Source organism: Sphaeramia orbicularis, chromosome 13, assembly GCF_902148855.1.
Source record: "Sphaeramia orbicularis chromosome 13, fSphaOr1.1, whole genome shotgun sequence".
Taxonomy (NCBI): Eukaryota; Metazoa; Chordata; class Actinopteri; order Kurtiformes; family Apogonidae; genus Sphaeramia; species Sphaeramia orbicularis.
Window position 1 is genome coordinate 21564171 of NC_043969.1, and position 17319 is coordinate 21581489.

The 17319-nt window shown below is 39.9% G+C and overlaps 1 protein-coding gene across 6 annotated transcripts in view; it reads right to left on the reverse strand.

Annotated features, from left to right (window-relative positions):
- Positions 1-17319, reverse strand: part of arap1 (ArfGAP with RhoGAP domain, ankyrin repeat and PH domain 1) — a 75785-nt gene that overhangs the window by 46821 nt on the left and 11645 nt on the right. For 5 of the 6 annotated variants that reach the window (XR_003937117.1, XM_030152093.1, XM_030152092.1 and 2 more), the window contains exon 2: positions 10821-11896. Coding sequence is in view for 4 of the 6 variants with exons in the window: in XM_030152093.1 (XP_030007953.1) it covers positions 10821-11824 (1004 nt within the window). In the remaining 2 variants the exon portion in view is untranslated. Of the gene's footprint in view, positions 1-9132; positions 9255-10820; positions 11897-17319 lie in introns of those variants that run through there. The other variant, XM_030152094.1, reaches the window with a different exon arrangement.

The window sequence follows — 17319 nt, forward strand, 5'->3', positions numbered from 1 at the left end:
CCAAATCAGCTTTTTGCCTCAACTGCTCCAATTCGAGTTGTTTTTTCTTTCTCTAACCGAAACTGTAACATCAGCAACTCCTTCTGCTGTTCGAAAGTTAAAGCAGAGCCTGCGTCCTGCACACCGACACTCGCTGCAGCCTTTCCCTCAACAGGTGACACAGTCGTGGCCTTCAACACTCCCATGTCACACAAATTTGCCACAACAATTGCTTTCACATTTTCTTTCAACCTTTTATCAGAGACATATATATTATAATGCTCTGCCAGTTTCAGCAATTGCTCTTTTGTGCACTGCTCCACAAACTCCTCTGAGGGAGCCCTCACAAAATCCTCTACTCCTGCCATTAGATGCGCAAAAAATAACACACCAGGAAAACAAAAAGAAGACACGATTATGGCCTCAGACCATACCAGATAGTATGGTCACCAAGATCTCAGTGGATGGACACCCCCGCTAACTGCCTGACCATGTCTGACTAAACTCAACCCTAGTCTTCAGGGGATACTGATGGTGGGTACTTACGCACTGTTCTACCACTAGTGTGACAAAGCGACCAGAAAACTGGCAACCCGTCAGCACTATGGACGTGCTCCCAAGACAACTGCTTCCAACCACTTTCACCCCACACTACAGTGATTCAGTGAATCCCAAAGGGGAAGCGCTCTTAACCTGCCGGGGAGTCATCCCACTGATTACAGAGCTGAGGCCAACACGCAACTTCTCCTGCTTCCTTCTACACAAAAATTCCACATTCGCACATCTATCACGGCTACTTAACCAGCCCAGGAACAATTCCTCTCCTCCTACAATCCTTGCCTACGAGCGTTCCCACGGGGAATCCCGCCGCGAATCCCTAGAATGACGTCACAACCATTTAGGCGTGAACATCAAACAAAGAGCTTCCTGGACAAAGAGAAAGACAGAACAGTCTCCACAAAACCAACATTACAGAACCGTCAAGTTCTACAGTTGGACGAGCCCCCAATTGTTATGGTCTGGCTCAGGGACCACAACAAAAATATCAAACGGAGGACGGAGGACCAATGCTAAACGTGATTTATTTTACAAAAATGAATAAGTGCCAACTAAACCATAACCAGAACACAAAATACAATAAAACAAAAGGTGGCTCGGGCTGAGCATCCAGCTGGTGGCAGAGAGAGAGAGAGAGAGAGAGAGCGCGGTCTGGACAGCCATCCTTTATAGACTGGGAACCACGGCCGCGGGTGTTTCTGATTCCCAGGGTCCGCCTCACTAACACTGACGCAATGCAGCTACTGCAAGGAAAGGTAGCACATCCACAGAGATACAGACAGGCAGCACAGAGGCCCTAGGGCCATCACTATAAATATATATATATATGTATATATATATAACTGAGGGTTTTACTTTGAAAGGCAATTTTCTGACTTCCTCTTAGAGAGACCTCATAGCGTCCTCCTATAATTTTTGTAGTGCTGATGTAACGAACGTTTTGACATTGGTTTCATGTCTCTCGGACATTCCTGCTGGCCGCTATGGCGGTTTCTGTGTTTTTTGACATAGGTGGCACTAGAGAGCGCATTTTGGCACCTACGGGGTTAATTTTTGTATTTTATCAAATTTTCGCCGGACCTGACATATCTGCCAAATTGGTGAGTTTTCGAGCATGTTTAGGGGGTCAAAATCCAGTTCAAAGTGGCGGACAGAAAATAATAAAAAACGAACAAAAAACAATAGGGGCCTTGCCTTCTGACTAAAACTTTATTGTGTGTGTGTGTGTGTGTGTGTGTGTGTGTGTGTGTGTGTGTGTGTGTGTGTGTGTGCGTGCGCGCGCTTGTGGGTGTTTTTATGTGTGTGTGTGTGTCTGATTGTGTGTGTGTGTCTGTCTGTTTGTGTGTGTGTGTGTGTCTGTTTGTGTGTGTGTTTTTGTGTGTGTGTGTACCATTCACATTTTTATCATGTCTTCATTTTTATTCAACTTTTGTTCATATATAATTTTTTACATACATACATATATTTCTTATGCAGTTTTCATATTTTTTCTATATTGTTCAAATGTTCTTGTGTGTAGACAGTTTGTCAGTGAAGTTTCTTGTCATGTTTTTAGTCACACTAGGAATCTGACTGTCTGTTCATGGTCTTACAGCACCACCTGGTGGTTTCACTGTATGCATTCCACAGGAAAAGATTCAGCCAATCAGCTTTCACCTTTTGTTTCCCTGTCAGTCTCCTCATCGGTGTCGAATTACGAAACAGAGACAAAACTCAGAGTCTGTGGCAGAAGGAGTCTGCTAGAATTTGCAGAAACAAACTGCGATTTATCCATAACGGTACATCCAATCTCAAAAATTCTTGGACTAGAGGCAAGCACACAGACTCCTGAGCTTATTTAATGAATAATATTAGTCATAAGAGACTGAACTGAATAAGCAGTGAGGGTGGAAAACACCTGGTCTTTGTAATTCCTGGAAAATAGAATACATGCCGAGGCAGATTGCCAACTTCCTGTTGGATTTAGCTAATGAGTGTGAGTGTAAGATTTTTCCGGCTCGATGAGACCAACATTTTGGCGCTGGTTTCATGTCTGTACGACATTCCTACTGGCCACAAGGGGCAATTTTGTATGCTTAGGTGGCGCTACAGAGTCCATTTTGGCACCTAAGGGGTTAATTTTGATATTGTATGAAAGTATTCACCAGACATGACATATGTGACAAGTTTGGTGAGTTTCTGAGCATGTTGAGGGGGTCAAATGGTAGGTTAAAGCCAAAAAAGCATAAAAACTAACAATATTTTATAAATCCACAAATGTACATCCTATCTCAAAAATTTTTGCACGGGAGAGTTGGGGTGATTTTTCTGAATGTATGGATATATAACATGTGGGGAAAAGTCGGAATTGAAAAATTTGTCCTAAACATCGCATTTTTTCGAACTTATAAAAAAATAACTGAGTCATTAATTAGAAATTTGCGAAGACAGTTTTTTGAGAAGGGTTCACTCTATCTTTTGGTGCTATTTAGAAGCCAATATGACAAACTGGCTCATACTAGTTTTAAGTTGAGGGTTTTACTTTGAAAGGCAATTTTCTGACTTCCTGTTGGAGTTAGCGCTCGGCGCCCACTGGAACATTTGTAGTGCTTGATGTAAGGAACATTTTGGCATTGGTTTCATGTCTCTTGGACATTCCTGCTGGCCGCTATGGCAGTTTCCGTGTTTTTTGACATAGGTGGTGCTAGAGAGCCCATTTTGGCACCTACGGGGTTAATTTTTGCATTTTATCAAATTTTTCGCCGGACCTGACATACCTGCCAAATTTGGTGAGTTTTCAAGCATGTTTAGGGGGTCAAAATCCAGTTCAAAGTGACGGACAGAAAATAATAAAAAACGAACGAAAAACAATAGGGGCCTTGCCTTCTGGCTCGGTCCCTAAAAAAGAGCAGAAAGTTTCACTCACCTCAGCTGAAGCAGTAAATAGAAGCAGCTCTGCTGTTTGAGCTTCAGGACGATAAAGAAGTGATGAATGTAGTTGAATTTCAGAGTACAAGGTTGGATCATCTGCCTGTAACTGCGTCAGTGTGATGTGGCTTTAACTTCTTTTTCCAACCTGAAGCTCAGGTGCGTTTCTGCGGTGCAGCTCCACCTTCAGCAGCAGCTGATTGGTGCAGGTTCATTTCCTCGATCAGTGTTTTTTTGTCTAAATATTCTAGTGACAGAATGAAACAAAACCTGTTCTGGACTGCTGAGGTTTTATCTCCAAACATTTTCCAGGACAAACAACATCTTTGTGTCCTACTCTGCCCCCACAGGATTAACAAATCCTGTTAGTAATCATACATACAGCTTCATTCTCACAGCTTTTTGTTCGACTTTACTGAGAATATTTACATTTACAGGCAAACCGCTCCTGTTATACAATATCAATATTCTTCATATTCTTCACTTCTGTTTTTTTCTGAACTCTATAGACATCACTGTGAACTTAGTGAATGTACGGTCAAGTTTTGGCGATGACAAAAACGGACTTTTTGCATAAATGTTATTTGTTTGCTAATAAAAGTCTATGAAAGTTGATTTGTTCGTCGGAGTACCACACAAACACATAGAAAAACAGAAAAAAAGAAAAATTAAAGCTGCAAGCAGCATTGGGCAGGACCTCATACTGGGCGATCCGCCTCCCATACGTTCCGCCTCCCATGCGTTCTGCCTCCCATACGTTCCGCCTCCTATGCGTTCCACCTCCCCTACATTCCGTCTTCTGTACATTCCGCCTCCTATGAATTCCGGCTCTTGTGCATTCCATCCCCCGTGCGTTCTGCTTCCCATGCGTTCCGCCTCCCATACATTCCGCCTCCCATACATTCCGCCTCCCGTGTGTTCCGCCTCCCATATGTTCCGCCTCCCGTGCGTTCCACCTCCCATGAATTCCACCTCCCGTTAGTTCTGCCTCCCATACATTCCGCCTCCCATGTGTTCCACCTTCTATACGTTCCGTCTTCCCTACATTCCGCCTCCCGTGAGTTCCGCCTCCGTGGCCATTGACACCTCAGCTCCACTCACACCTCTCCGTACAGACGCCAGCCTCCTCCCTTTTGCATCCATCCTCCTTTCATCCCTACAGAACACTTGCGCCCCTCTGCTGAAACCACCATCACCTTTTAATGAGGCTTTTATTTTGAAAAGCCTACTGTGTGTGTATGCAAGTGTGTGTGTGACAGACAGAATCTGTTTGAGTGACTTGAAATTGTACAAACAGGTGAGCATAAAACTTATACTTTACCATTTTTAATAATGCTTTGATTTTGTAAAACTTTATTGTGTGTGTGTCTGTGTACCATTCACATTTTTATCATGTCCTCATTTTTATTCAAATATATACATTTGCTTGCTTTGAACAACTGAACATCACATATTATTGGGCTTATTAGTATTAGTACTTATTAGTGGGCTTAAGACTCCTGTCAATCACTCACAAGCGGAAATAAACTGGTGGGGACATAAACATGGAGAAAAGTACCGGTGTTTTCCATGGACATTTTCATTTTAAATGTTTTCAGATGGTGGGGTTGAGAAGGACAAAGTTGTTTGGAAGCACTGCAATGTGGAATTATTTTTATCCCCGGAGTACTTCAAGTCTGAAATATCACTTAAAGGCAATACACACTGTTGATGCCAGCACCCCCCTCCCATATAACTATGTGATTAATCGTGATTAATCGCAGAAATCCACACGATTAATTGCGATTAAAATTTTTAATCGCTGCCCAGCACTAATTATTTAGTTTAGTTGTTGTTCTGCAGATGACAATAAAGGACAGTTTCATCTGGCACTGGGGAGGAACACTGTCAGTTTGTCTTTAATTCTTTGTTTGATCAGGTTAGATTCTGTTTAGATAGAAACAACACAGGATGAGCAAAAAACAGTGTTAAGATTTCTGGGTGACAAGTCTTTAGTGTGAGGACAGTTAAGATACACAGGGTGGGGAAGCAAAATTTACAATATTTTGCGGCAGGGATTGAAAGACAGTGTACGACCAATTAGTTTATTGAAAGTCATGAGAATTTATTTGCCACAGGAAGATTTTACATAACAGAAAAGGTTTTTTATTCTATGTGTCCTCCTTCTTTCTTAATAACTGCCTTCACACGCTTCCTGAAACTTGTGCAAGTGTTCCTCAAATATTCAGGTGACAACTTCTCCCATTCTTCTTTAATAGTATCTTCCAGACTTCCTTGTAATAGTTTTGCTCATAGTCATTCTCTTCTTTACATTATAAACAGTCTTTATGGACACTCCAACTATTTTTGAAATCTCCTTTGGTGTGACGAGTGCATTCAGCAAATCACACACTCTTTGACGTTTGTTTTCCTGATTACTCATATGGGCAAAAGTTTCTGAAAAGGTATGGATAATAGTGTTGGGTATGATTATGACATCAATATATGTTTGGTTTCAAAACAATTGACGTAGTGCCTGCTGAGAAAAAACAACTAAATGTTCATTGTAAATTTTGCTTCCCCACCCTGTATATAACTGAGGGTTTTACTTTGAAAGGCAATTTTCTGTCTTCCTCTTGGAGAGAGCTCATAGCGTCCTCCTATAATTTTTGTAGTGCTGAACGAACGTTTTGACATTGGTTTCATGTCTCTTGGACATTCCTGCTGGCCGCTATGGCGGTTTTTGTGTTTTTTGACATAGGTGGCGCTAGAGAGCCCATTTTGGCACCTATGGGGTAAATTTTTGCATTTTATCCAATTTTTCACCGGACCTGACATACGTGCCAAATTTGGTGAGTTTTTGAGCATGTTTAGGGGGTCAAAATCCAGTTCAAAGTGGCGTCGGGAAAATAATAAAAAACGAATGAAAAACAATAGGGGCCTTGCCTTCGGGCAAGTCCACTCACTGTGTGAGTGGACCTGCCCTCTTGGCTCAGTCCCTAAAAAAAAAAAAAAAAAAAAAAAAAAATAAGAATAAGAATCTGAGCAAGAACAATATAGCCGTTTCTATGGCAACCACATAACTGGCCCTATTTGAAAGCTCTCGAGCTCCCCCACATGTCTGTGGGGTCAGATGTCATGTGTCGTGCACTTACACCTACATGACTGACCCCGAGTGGGCGTGGCCCATTGACTCCCATCCATTCTGAGCAGGTGTAAATATGCGATTTGTGCACATGTCATGTACATCTTCGGAAAGGTCTCAGTGCTGTGAACGTGTGAGAGTGGCGACAGTGGCAAAAGGCAACCGCGTCACTGGTGATTTCGTCCCCATGCGCCCAGACTCAATAGGCCCTGCGCCGGCTTTACTCGGCTCGGGCCTAATTACTAAAAACTGTGCAACTGACTCATGCAGAGCTCAAGAATCTACAAAAAGAATAACCTAGCTGCTGGGAAAGTCAAGAATGAGTACACAGGCCTGTTTTCTGTCCATCCAGTATTGTGAAAGTTCCGCTTTATTCCTCCTCATTTGTGAATTTCCTTTTTTTTTTCACAGTCACTATGATTGTGTATGCAGTGCCTGTGCAATATCAGTACTATAATTTTTTTTTTCGTACATATCTATATATCTATATATATCTATATATATCTATTTATATATATATATATATATATATATATATTTTTTTTTTTTTTTTTTTTTTTTTTGTTTGTTTGTTTTTTTTTGTTTTTTTTTTGTTTACAGGGTGGGGAACCAAAATTTACAATATTTTGAGGCAGGGATTGAAAGACAGTGTATGACCAATTAGTTTGTTGAAAGTCATGAGAATTTATTTGCCACAAGAAAATTTACATAATAGAAAATGTTTTTATTCTATGTGTCCTCCTTCTTTCTCAATAACTGCCTTCACACGCTTCCTGAAACTTGCACAAGTGTTCCTTAAATATTCAGGTGACAACTTCTCCCATTCTTCTTTAATAGTATCTTTCAGACTTTCTCATAATAGTTTTGCTCATAGTCATTCTCTTCTTTCCATTATAAACAGTCTTTATGGACACTCCAACTATTTTTGAAATCTCCTTTGGTGTGACGAGTGCATTCAGCAAATCACACACTCTTTGACGTTTGCTTTCCTGATTACTCATATGGGCAAAAGTTTCTGAAAAGGTATGGATAATAGTGTTAGGTATGATTATGACATCAATATATGTTTGGTTTCAAAACAATTGACGTAGTACCTGCTGAGAAAAAACAACTAAATGTTCATTGTAAATTTTGCTTCCCCACCCTGTACATATATACATATATATATATATATATATATATATATATATATATATATATATATATATATATATATATATATATATCAGATTAATTATAAGCACTTTGCAAAAACAAAACAAGATACTGGTATTTCAGTTGAATGCATTTAAGACAGCCTACAATGATTATGGTACAAAAATGTAAGCTACGCACTGGCATTTAACTGCAGGGCACAAGTACAAGATACTCCAAATAGTCTGATTAATGGCCTCACACATTGGCTGCTACTATTATTGTGCAGCTTCAACTTAAAAAGGCCATTTATAGGGGTAACATGGTGTTTTCATTAGTTATTATGACAACATACAGTATACCAATGTTTATATTGCATAATACAGTATGCCAAGAGACGCACAGTAGCAAATGACCTTTTCATCCACTACGATTTCAGTATGAGAAAGACATGCATGATAAGCTCAAAAGTAAAACAAAATTACAAAATAAAATAAAATAAAAAGAGTTTAAATATAATGACCATTCATTCTTACAATATGATATTAAACCCAAAAATAACACACACACAAGTCCCACAATGACGGGAAACTGACGTGTTCCTCCTTTCTCTCAGAGGAAGAGTGCTGGGAAGGAGGGCTTCTAGCTAGATGCTATATTTAACATGCTCTTAAACTAACTTTTACACAAAAGTAGGTTTTAAGAAACAATACCCATTCATTTTTTAAACAAAGCACATTTTTTAACTTACATTTGCCTAAATTTGTACACTTGAACACAAGAATGACCTAAAACACCTGAGGAACCCTTTAGCCAATTGAAAAAAAATTAAGCTACAACATCCTTCATTAACATTCTTTTCTAATGTTAGACACAACAAATAAAACAGTTGGGCACAACAAAAGAAATCCGCCACAAGCCTTTCAGTACTGTAACACACAGCCTATGTCCATAATTCATAAATCTGTCGGTGCTAAAGGGAACTACTGACACAAAAGCTAAAATCTCTGTTACTTCATCTGTAAACTCCCAATTTACTGGTATTGAATGTTCACAGTCATTCGGGTAAACACATTAATACAAACAGTCCCTTCAGTTGTACAGCTTAAAGACCAGGCAGGATATCTAAACTTACAAAGCATCATGGAATTATTAACATACCCCCTTTGAAGTAGTATTACACAAAAACACACATTTAAACAAGCAACAACTCATACTGAGTGGAGCTTGTTTTTTATTTTGTGTAAATAAGTACAGGCACAAATGGCTCCAACACCGCTGCAGCAAAGAAAGAAAAACAGGCTTCCTTGTTTAACACAGTGACAACAAACAAAATGAAAAGAAGGGAGGACAAGGAGGAAGAGCGAACATAAAAGACAGGTCTGGTAGAGACTGACAGTGTGTAGAAATATGACTTGTATCAGCGTTACCTGCCTCAGCATGCTCAGGAGTCCTCTTCCATAGTGATACAACAATCTTTTACATACACACAAGGCAACGCGTCAGAGGGGAGGAAAAAACATGAGGAGGAAATGAGTTAACCAGAGGCTGGGGTGAGGTAACACAAAGTACTGACAGGGACACAGAAAGGCAAGAAGACAGCGTGTGAACCTATGTCAGCAGAGGATAAACGTGACCAGCTAGCTCCTTTTAACCAATTAGTTTAGTCTTTGTCTCCATTTTCTTTGTCACTTTCTTTTTTCCTGTCATTGACCAAGACTGTGGATGAATTTTTTTCTTCTACCTTTCAGTTGTTCTCCAATGTAACTTCCTCTCTGTCGCTACAGTTAGTTTCCCTTTAAAATGAAGACACTACAATGCACATATACCTCCTATAATGCCTGAGGCAAGGTTTCAGTTTCTTTTCCTTTAACTGTGAGGAAACCCACAGAGACTAACACCTCCTTATCAGTTGGCGCACACAAACATAATAAAGAATGTCTACATTTTAACTCAAGTGTGTCTCATCTGTCAAAGTCAACACTATACTATTCAGATGGAAAATATATCTACACTTAGCAAATGTTTGCACAACCACAAATGCCAAAAAGTACTAAATGTGAAAAGTCTTTGAAAGAGCAAAAACAGATAGTATATACAATTTAAGGAACTTGTGATGAACAAAGATCATCACACAAGAGTAAATATGCACACGGCCATACTAGTGGTCAGGTACAACAACCACAAAGCAGACCCAGAGAAGCCCGTAAGGCTCATAAGTGTCCTGTATTGGACAGTCCATGGTCTGGCTCACCAACTGCTATGGTCAACTGTCTACTTTTCAGGAAGTGTCAGCAACAACTCTTTTTTTTTTGGTCTTAACTTTCTTAAATGTCAGTTGACTGAAGATGCATTTTACCATTTTGTCCAACAGATGGCAGTAGTGATAAGAGAATCTTTATCACTTCTCCTACAATCAACTGATCTGTACCCAGAGATGGAAACAGTTTGCTTCCTCTTAATTAGAAATGAGCTGCCCTGACTATATGACTTGTGGAATTTTTAACGGTCTCTAAAATATTGAGAATATTCTATTTCTGCCAGGAACCTTTTATTCTTTCCCTTACCATCATAGATCATGTGCAAAACTGTGTGAAAAATGTCCAAAATTAAGTTATTACTAATGTATGACTCATGCATGAGTATGATTCATTATTAATTCACTTTAATAAAGATGGGCAAGCAGTTCTTACCATCACCATTGAAACACGGCAGCGCAGTATCTCACACTTCACCTCAATGTCAAAAGAAGACTTTCTCAATACTAACCACTTGAAAACAAAACTGAAGAAAAGTGATGTTGAACAGAATAGTGATTGGATTTCCGATTTAAAACCCATTTTCCTCACATTTGAAAACAGAAACTAAATCATACAGAAAGTAAAAACGGAGAAAATAAGCACCTTGAAAGCCTTGGTATGGCTCACACGCCAAATAGAAATATGCATACAGCACTCGTGTCAGTCATTTCATTGCTGTCTGTAACTTAAATGTAGTGAAATGACACATGAAAAAAAGAAAAATAAATGGTAAGTAATTTTGGTTGACCAACAGTAGAGAGCATTTGTAAAATATGACTGTTTGTCAGCCTGCAACAACATTCACATAAAAGCCTTACCTGTGAGTTCTAGGAGACTGTACAGGAAGTCGCTGTGGGACAGGTGGAGGGCCTTTAGGTGCTGCCCCTGTTTTGGGAGGGAGAGGTGGAGCACTTTGGCTTTCAGTGGGGGAAGGAATAGGGGAGACGGGTGAGTTTTTTCGTCCCCCATTACTACCTGAATGTAGGGCAGGGGGCAAAAAAGCTAATGACTGGGGCCGACATTGAGACGGCGAAGGGTCTGGAGGGTGGAGAGGTGCCTGTGTGGAGGTGCTGGTGCTGCTGGTGGAGGTGGAGGTGGAACTCTGGGACACAGATCTGTTCTGTACAGTTGGGGTTTGAATCGCATTTCTGTCCAGTTTAGGTGAAACAGGAGTTCGAGGAGGAGGCGAGGGGCTCAGGGCTGCGGTGAAGCGCTGTGGAGGACAATTAGGTGTGCTCCGAGGGGGGACTGGGGGTAAAGGGGCATCAGAAGTTAAAGAGGTTAGGGAACTAGAGGACGACTCTAGTGGAGCACTAGAGCGAAACTTAGTCCTCTCTTTAGGAACAGGCCTCTCCCTCTCCCTATCTCCCTCTTCTTGTTTCTGTCGTCTCGGTACCGTCTGTCTTTGTTCAGGAACTGGCCTCCTCTCACCTCTGTCTCCACTGTCCTCCTTTGTCTTGGACACTTGCCTCTCCCTGGGGACTGGTTTCTCCCCTTCCCTGGGTGGAGGTTTTAATGTCTTCTCGTCTCTTTTCTCCTGTTCCTTCAGGAGAGTTGTTTCCTCCGGACCATCTGACTGGACGGGGTGAGAATGTGTATCAGATTGTCCTGTGGTATGAACATGGGGTTTATTCAGACTGGCTAGGATGCGTCTCTGGTGGCCTGGCAGGCTGATACCCATCTGTTCTAGCTGATCCTGTGTGAGACTGCGACATTCTCCTAACGTCGTCAGTCCCGCAGTTTGAAAAGCTTCTGTATACTGCTCTAGACGCAGCACACCTAACCAGTCCAACACAGTCATAGAGGCCTCAGACTGAGACATGATGAATATGTGTGAATTCAAATCCACGTCCACACAGACGATGCAAACAGGTCAGATCATGGCTTCCACAACCTGTGGAGGAGAATAAATATCAGCCACAAGATGATAAAGAGCAACATTTTAAGACAGAATGTAAAATTAACTGAAAATTCATGCTAGTGGAGTAGATTTATTCAAGAATGGTAGAGAACACTATTTTGGATGGACAGAACTATCCACACAATATTTCAAAGAAGTCATGTGGATTATCTTAAGTCTGTTCCAGGGCTATGCTCACAGAACTGAAGTTACAGCCAGTGACCAGAATCTTCTTCCTTTGTGTGTGCTGCATAGCACACATTAGTTACATAGTACATAGATGACCAAGCCAACTATGCCTGTCACCAATAAACATAATGGTGACAGACGAACATATCATCTGACAGACAGATAATGACCCATAATTGTGACAGATACATTGTAACAATTGTGATAATCCTCTCCATTCACATATATAACAGCAACTGAACCAACATGAACCTAAAAGGCCTGTTTCTATCACAGTTGTCACCTAATTTCCACCATTTAAGATTTGAGTAATTGTACACCATTCATTTCAAGGCACTTCACTTCTTTTGGTACTTCTCAGTACTTGTCTATTTACTAATAGACTTTGTATATTTAAGTTATTGATGAAAATCTACCTTCTGTCATATTCTTCATTAGGTGGATGTGTATGTAATATCTAAACTATTGCTATGCTTAAATGATTGGAATACAAGGAATCAGTAACAGAGAAATCCAATCTAAGGTATTTGTATGACAAATAACTGTCAACTAAACTTCATTATTGTGAAATCCTTGACGTTAACATGTGTTTACTTTGTCATACCAGCGAAAAAGAGTATGGATATCAGGAGCTTTTTCATCACCTACAGCAGTAATTCTTTATGGACTATAAAGCAACGTGTTAAAATGAAATTGTGTTTCCTACTTAATGTCACCAGCCCTAGGCCAACAACGTTGGATCATAAGTAATTAAGTAAATTTATTTATAGAGCACTTTTCATAGACATAGTCACAAAGTGCTTTACAGTGCAAAATACAATTAAAATACAAGACATACATATTAAAATACAGATCATGTCACCTGAAGGCTAACAGCAAGGTTATCAGCAGGAGAAAACATCTATTCAGATTTAGAGATACTTTATTTATTCCAGGCTGGGAAATTTACAGAATGGCCTTACTGACTTATGGGGTGAATATATAAAGTTATGAGCTGAATTTCAATCTGTTAATCCCATGATAATGTCAAGACTAAAAGAATTAATGGGTATGGTATGTAAGAAACACAGAACTAGAGAAGTACAACAGGCTGATGAGGAAACATTTTCTTGGTTTCAGTTGAGGTTATTATTATGAATTATAGCCTACTTGATTGATTACAGAGACGTGTAGTCAGGATGTTCAATAAACTAAAAAAAAAAAAAAAAAAAAACCCTCAAAAAATTTGGTCAAGATATTCATCAGAATAAGATTATTTAGAGCTTCCCTCAAAAAAAAATGGAGTCTTATGAACTATTTGTTAATATGTTTTAGTCTTATTTGGAGTTAGTGGTGTTGAGACCAAACCTACACTCTTGCATCATGCAGAACTAACATACTTTCAAAATACCATACTTGAATCATTGTGTAGCCCTTTTTTGGGATGCTGTTTTCTAGTTCCTAAAAAATTATCACTGTGTAATTTTTTTTAAATTTTAGTTCAGATTACGGAAACACATCCTACCTACAATACAACTATGGAGAAGCCTGCCTTGGGAAATGTAGCTTCCTGAAAGAAAAACGGATAATTGTGTGGGCCAAACTGTGTGAATCAAGAAGATGACATATTTATGGTTGGGTCGATGCATGATCCATTGTGTCACCTTGAGGTCAGCCACTCTGTGAAAGAGGAAGTTGATAACAAGATCCCTATGTACTATAGCCATTTTGACCAGCGCTGCTGACAATTCTAGCTTGTTCTCCTATATCTATACTCAGACTGACTCACATGATAAATTCTAATCGATATTTATTAGTATTCAGAACAACTCAGGTCAAATCTGGTCATCAAAACTTTTTTAATTCCCATTCTAATGTGTGCCACATGTGTAAGGACTTCAGTTTTACAAGCATATCTGACTGTTATCTCAGGGTAGAAATATACATGCACAACAGCCACTAATGTAGCACTATCACACTACTGACCAAGGAGTGAGGAAGTGTTATTGATACAATCTCCATTGGCACACAGTTTGTTCAGTAACATTAACTTTAGCATCTCTGTATCCCTTGAAAATACACCACTAGATGTTGCTTTAAAATAATTTCATCTCTTACTTTCCTCTTGATGTATGTTGTGCACAGTTTTTTTTCTTTTGTTTTTCTTAATATACATTTTATGAAGAATGCACAATATGGCAACAAAACCCACCTTTATTTCTTAAGGTAGTCTTGTACATATGGGTTAGTATTTCAGGCCTTAATTATCACACAACAGGCAATACCAACATGCTGTACAGTCTGTACAAACACTCTGATGTGTGCTCTTTACAACTGACAAAACTATTTGTAAAATTAATGTTGACAAAAGAAATAAATTCAGTTACCCACAAAGGAAGCCGTGGGTTTCTCACACAGAGCCCAAAACAGTCTTTCCTCAACAGACCGCCTGATCTGGATCAGGGTGTCTGATGCACCAACGTCTCATTGAAAAAGTTAAAGTGCATGTATTATATCTGAAGTAATTTTCATCTCAGAAGAAGGTGCACTAGTATACTTCAATATCCCTTTCTCCCTCCCTTATAGTCTTCCTTACAAAAAGGTTTCAGGTCTTGGTATCTATTGCTACATTTTATCTAAATCCAGTGGTAACTGTAAGTTCAATGCACATTCTTTTTTGAGTATTGCATCCAATAGAAAAAACTACAGCAGTAATTTTCAATACTCTTTGTAGCACATGGGTCAAGATCAAACCTCTTCAATTTTGGAGGAGATCAATAAAAAGGGGTGGAAGTTGGCATTGTTTTTCATTTTCTTTTTTTTCCTTTTTTTTTAAAAACCAGAGCCCAGAGAACATTTCAGTTTAACAACAAAATACATTTACTGCCAACCACGTGATTTGTTTCCTCCCACATATCTGACAGTTTTGTCAGTGGTTGTGGTGTGGTACTCAGTATTGATCAAGAACAGCCTTGTGCCAGAATCATCGGTATTTTTACTCTGAAATTTACTGCAGTGTAACCAATACACTGAGTCATTTAGGATTCTGAATTATTCATTCATTTTATGAACCACATAATCTTAAAGAGGGTCGTGGGGGTGCTGGAGCCTATCCCAGCTCCCAGTTGGGGAGGACAGGGTACACCCTGGACATGACCCCAGAGGGCTGTTGGTGGGATGTCAGAGTACCCTGCTAGAACCAACTCACGTACAAGGGGAGAACATGCAAACTCCACACAGAGAATCAAACCCACAACCTTCTTGCTGTGAGATGACAGTGTTAAACATGTGCCACATTTGTAACAACAACAACAAACACACAGCAGGGTCTGAATTTTTCTGTGGGGCCATATGAAACTTTTATCCTTACTTCAGAATCATAAAACAAGATAATCCATGTGATTCTAGCAAAGCTAACCAGTAACTTTTACAAATCTCCATGTGAACTGTCACCCTGAGATTCAGGTATAAATATCTAATACTGTGCGTCAGGGCCGGTTCTAGCTGGTCATATTAGGGTGGGCTAGTTGAAATAACAGGTGGGCAACTTGGTTTGTATGTACTGATGATAGCGAAGCTGAATAGTGTCCTGAAGGCTGACAATTTGAACAGCAGTCCTGACAGCACTGAAAAGAAGTGGTTTGGCGGTTTATTTAAGAATAAGAATCACTTCATTGATCCCCAATGAGAAATTCAATTGTCAGGCAGCTCATCTGTGTTCATTTACTCTTTAATATAAAATAAAAATGATTTTAAAAGTCCTTAATGCATATTTCTTTTCATTGGATGAGCTTGACAAAAAAAAAAAAATGAACACAAAAAGAAGGCAGTCTACTTTTGTTCAAACTCAGACTAAAACGTGGCACAACAGAACAACCGCACAAACAACTGAAACTGGGCCAAAAGTGAAAATAAAATAACTAAATTCTATTTTTTTATATTTCACAAACAAAAAAGTCTTATTTAAATTCAATCTGAAAAGTGACAAATGACAAAAAAAAAACAAATCTTTCTTTCTCCATCTAAAACCCTGAACTTTAGACTCAAATCTCAGTAGAACTACATGCATATAAACCAACAGGACTAAATGATTATAATAATTAATATAATTTAGTGACAGAGATCGTTTGCCCCTCACTTTTTGTACCTTCCTTGGGTGACGACTGAGAGACTGTGTGTATGTGTTTTCCTGGTGTTGTGTTGCCCAATGTGTGTGTTTTACTGGCGTTGCTTTAGTCAGTGTATACACACTAGGCCAGCTGCTCTGCAGGAGCCGAGAGACTGAGCATGTCAAAAAGCACAGATACAGTGAAACTCCAGTTGTGAGAATCACGGTATTAAACAGAAACCTCGACAGGTACAGCAGTGACCAAGGAGGGCCGTTTATTTCCCCGCAACTCAGAAACGGATGACAGACAGTGAACTGCTGTATGAGTGAATGAAGCTCTCAGGAGATGCAAAACAATAATGACAACCAATCACTGGGCGGGCTTAAGCAGGCATAGGGCGGGCTGCAGGCTGCCCATCCAATCACAAATAAGACCCAATAATAGTGTAGTCTGTTATATTTTTCTATTGGATAAACGTTTTCCTTAACTTTTGATTGGGTGGGCAAGACGGACATTTGGGTGGGCTGAGCCCACCCCTGCCCATGCCTACCACCAGCCTCACTGTACATACTGTATTATCCACAGATATATACTGATAAAGACATGATATAGTTTCATCTGCTTGCCTGTTGTTTGCCATAAAGCCGTGCACAGGCATTCAACTGAAGTTAACATTTAACCATATCACATAGTAAAGTTACACAGATAAAATATCCTTGTAGTATATCTGGTCTGGTCTTTATCTTGGTCTCATCTCAGGGTGTATTCACACCTGCCTTGTTTGGTCCGTTTAAAACGGACCAGAGTTCATTTGCTCCCTTGGTTCGGACCTTTTGGGCTGGTGTGAATAAAAACCACCGAACTCTGTTCCGGACCAAACAAGCGAACCGAGACCCAGTTGAAGAGGTGGTCTCGGTGCGGTTCCATACGAACCCTGGTGCGGTTCGTTTGAGGTGTGAAAGCAGGCCGGACCCGATCCGACACAGTTGGGTTTTTTGTACCTAACGAGCTCCCGTCGTGCGTCGAGCATTATGGACAACAGAGTTTTACCAGAGAAGCGCTCAGAGTGAGGATAGACTACGGAGCTGAAAATGAGCCGTGGTCAAACTTGGAGCTCGGAAGGGACACGCTGCCTTTTGG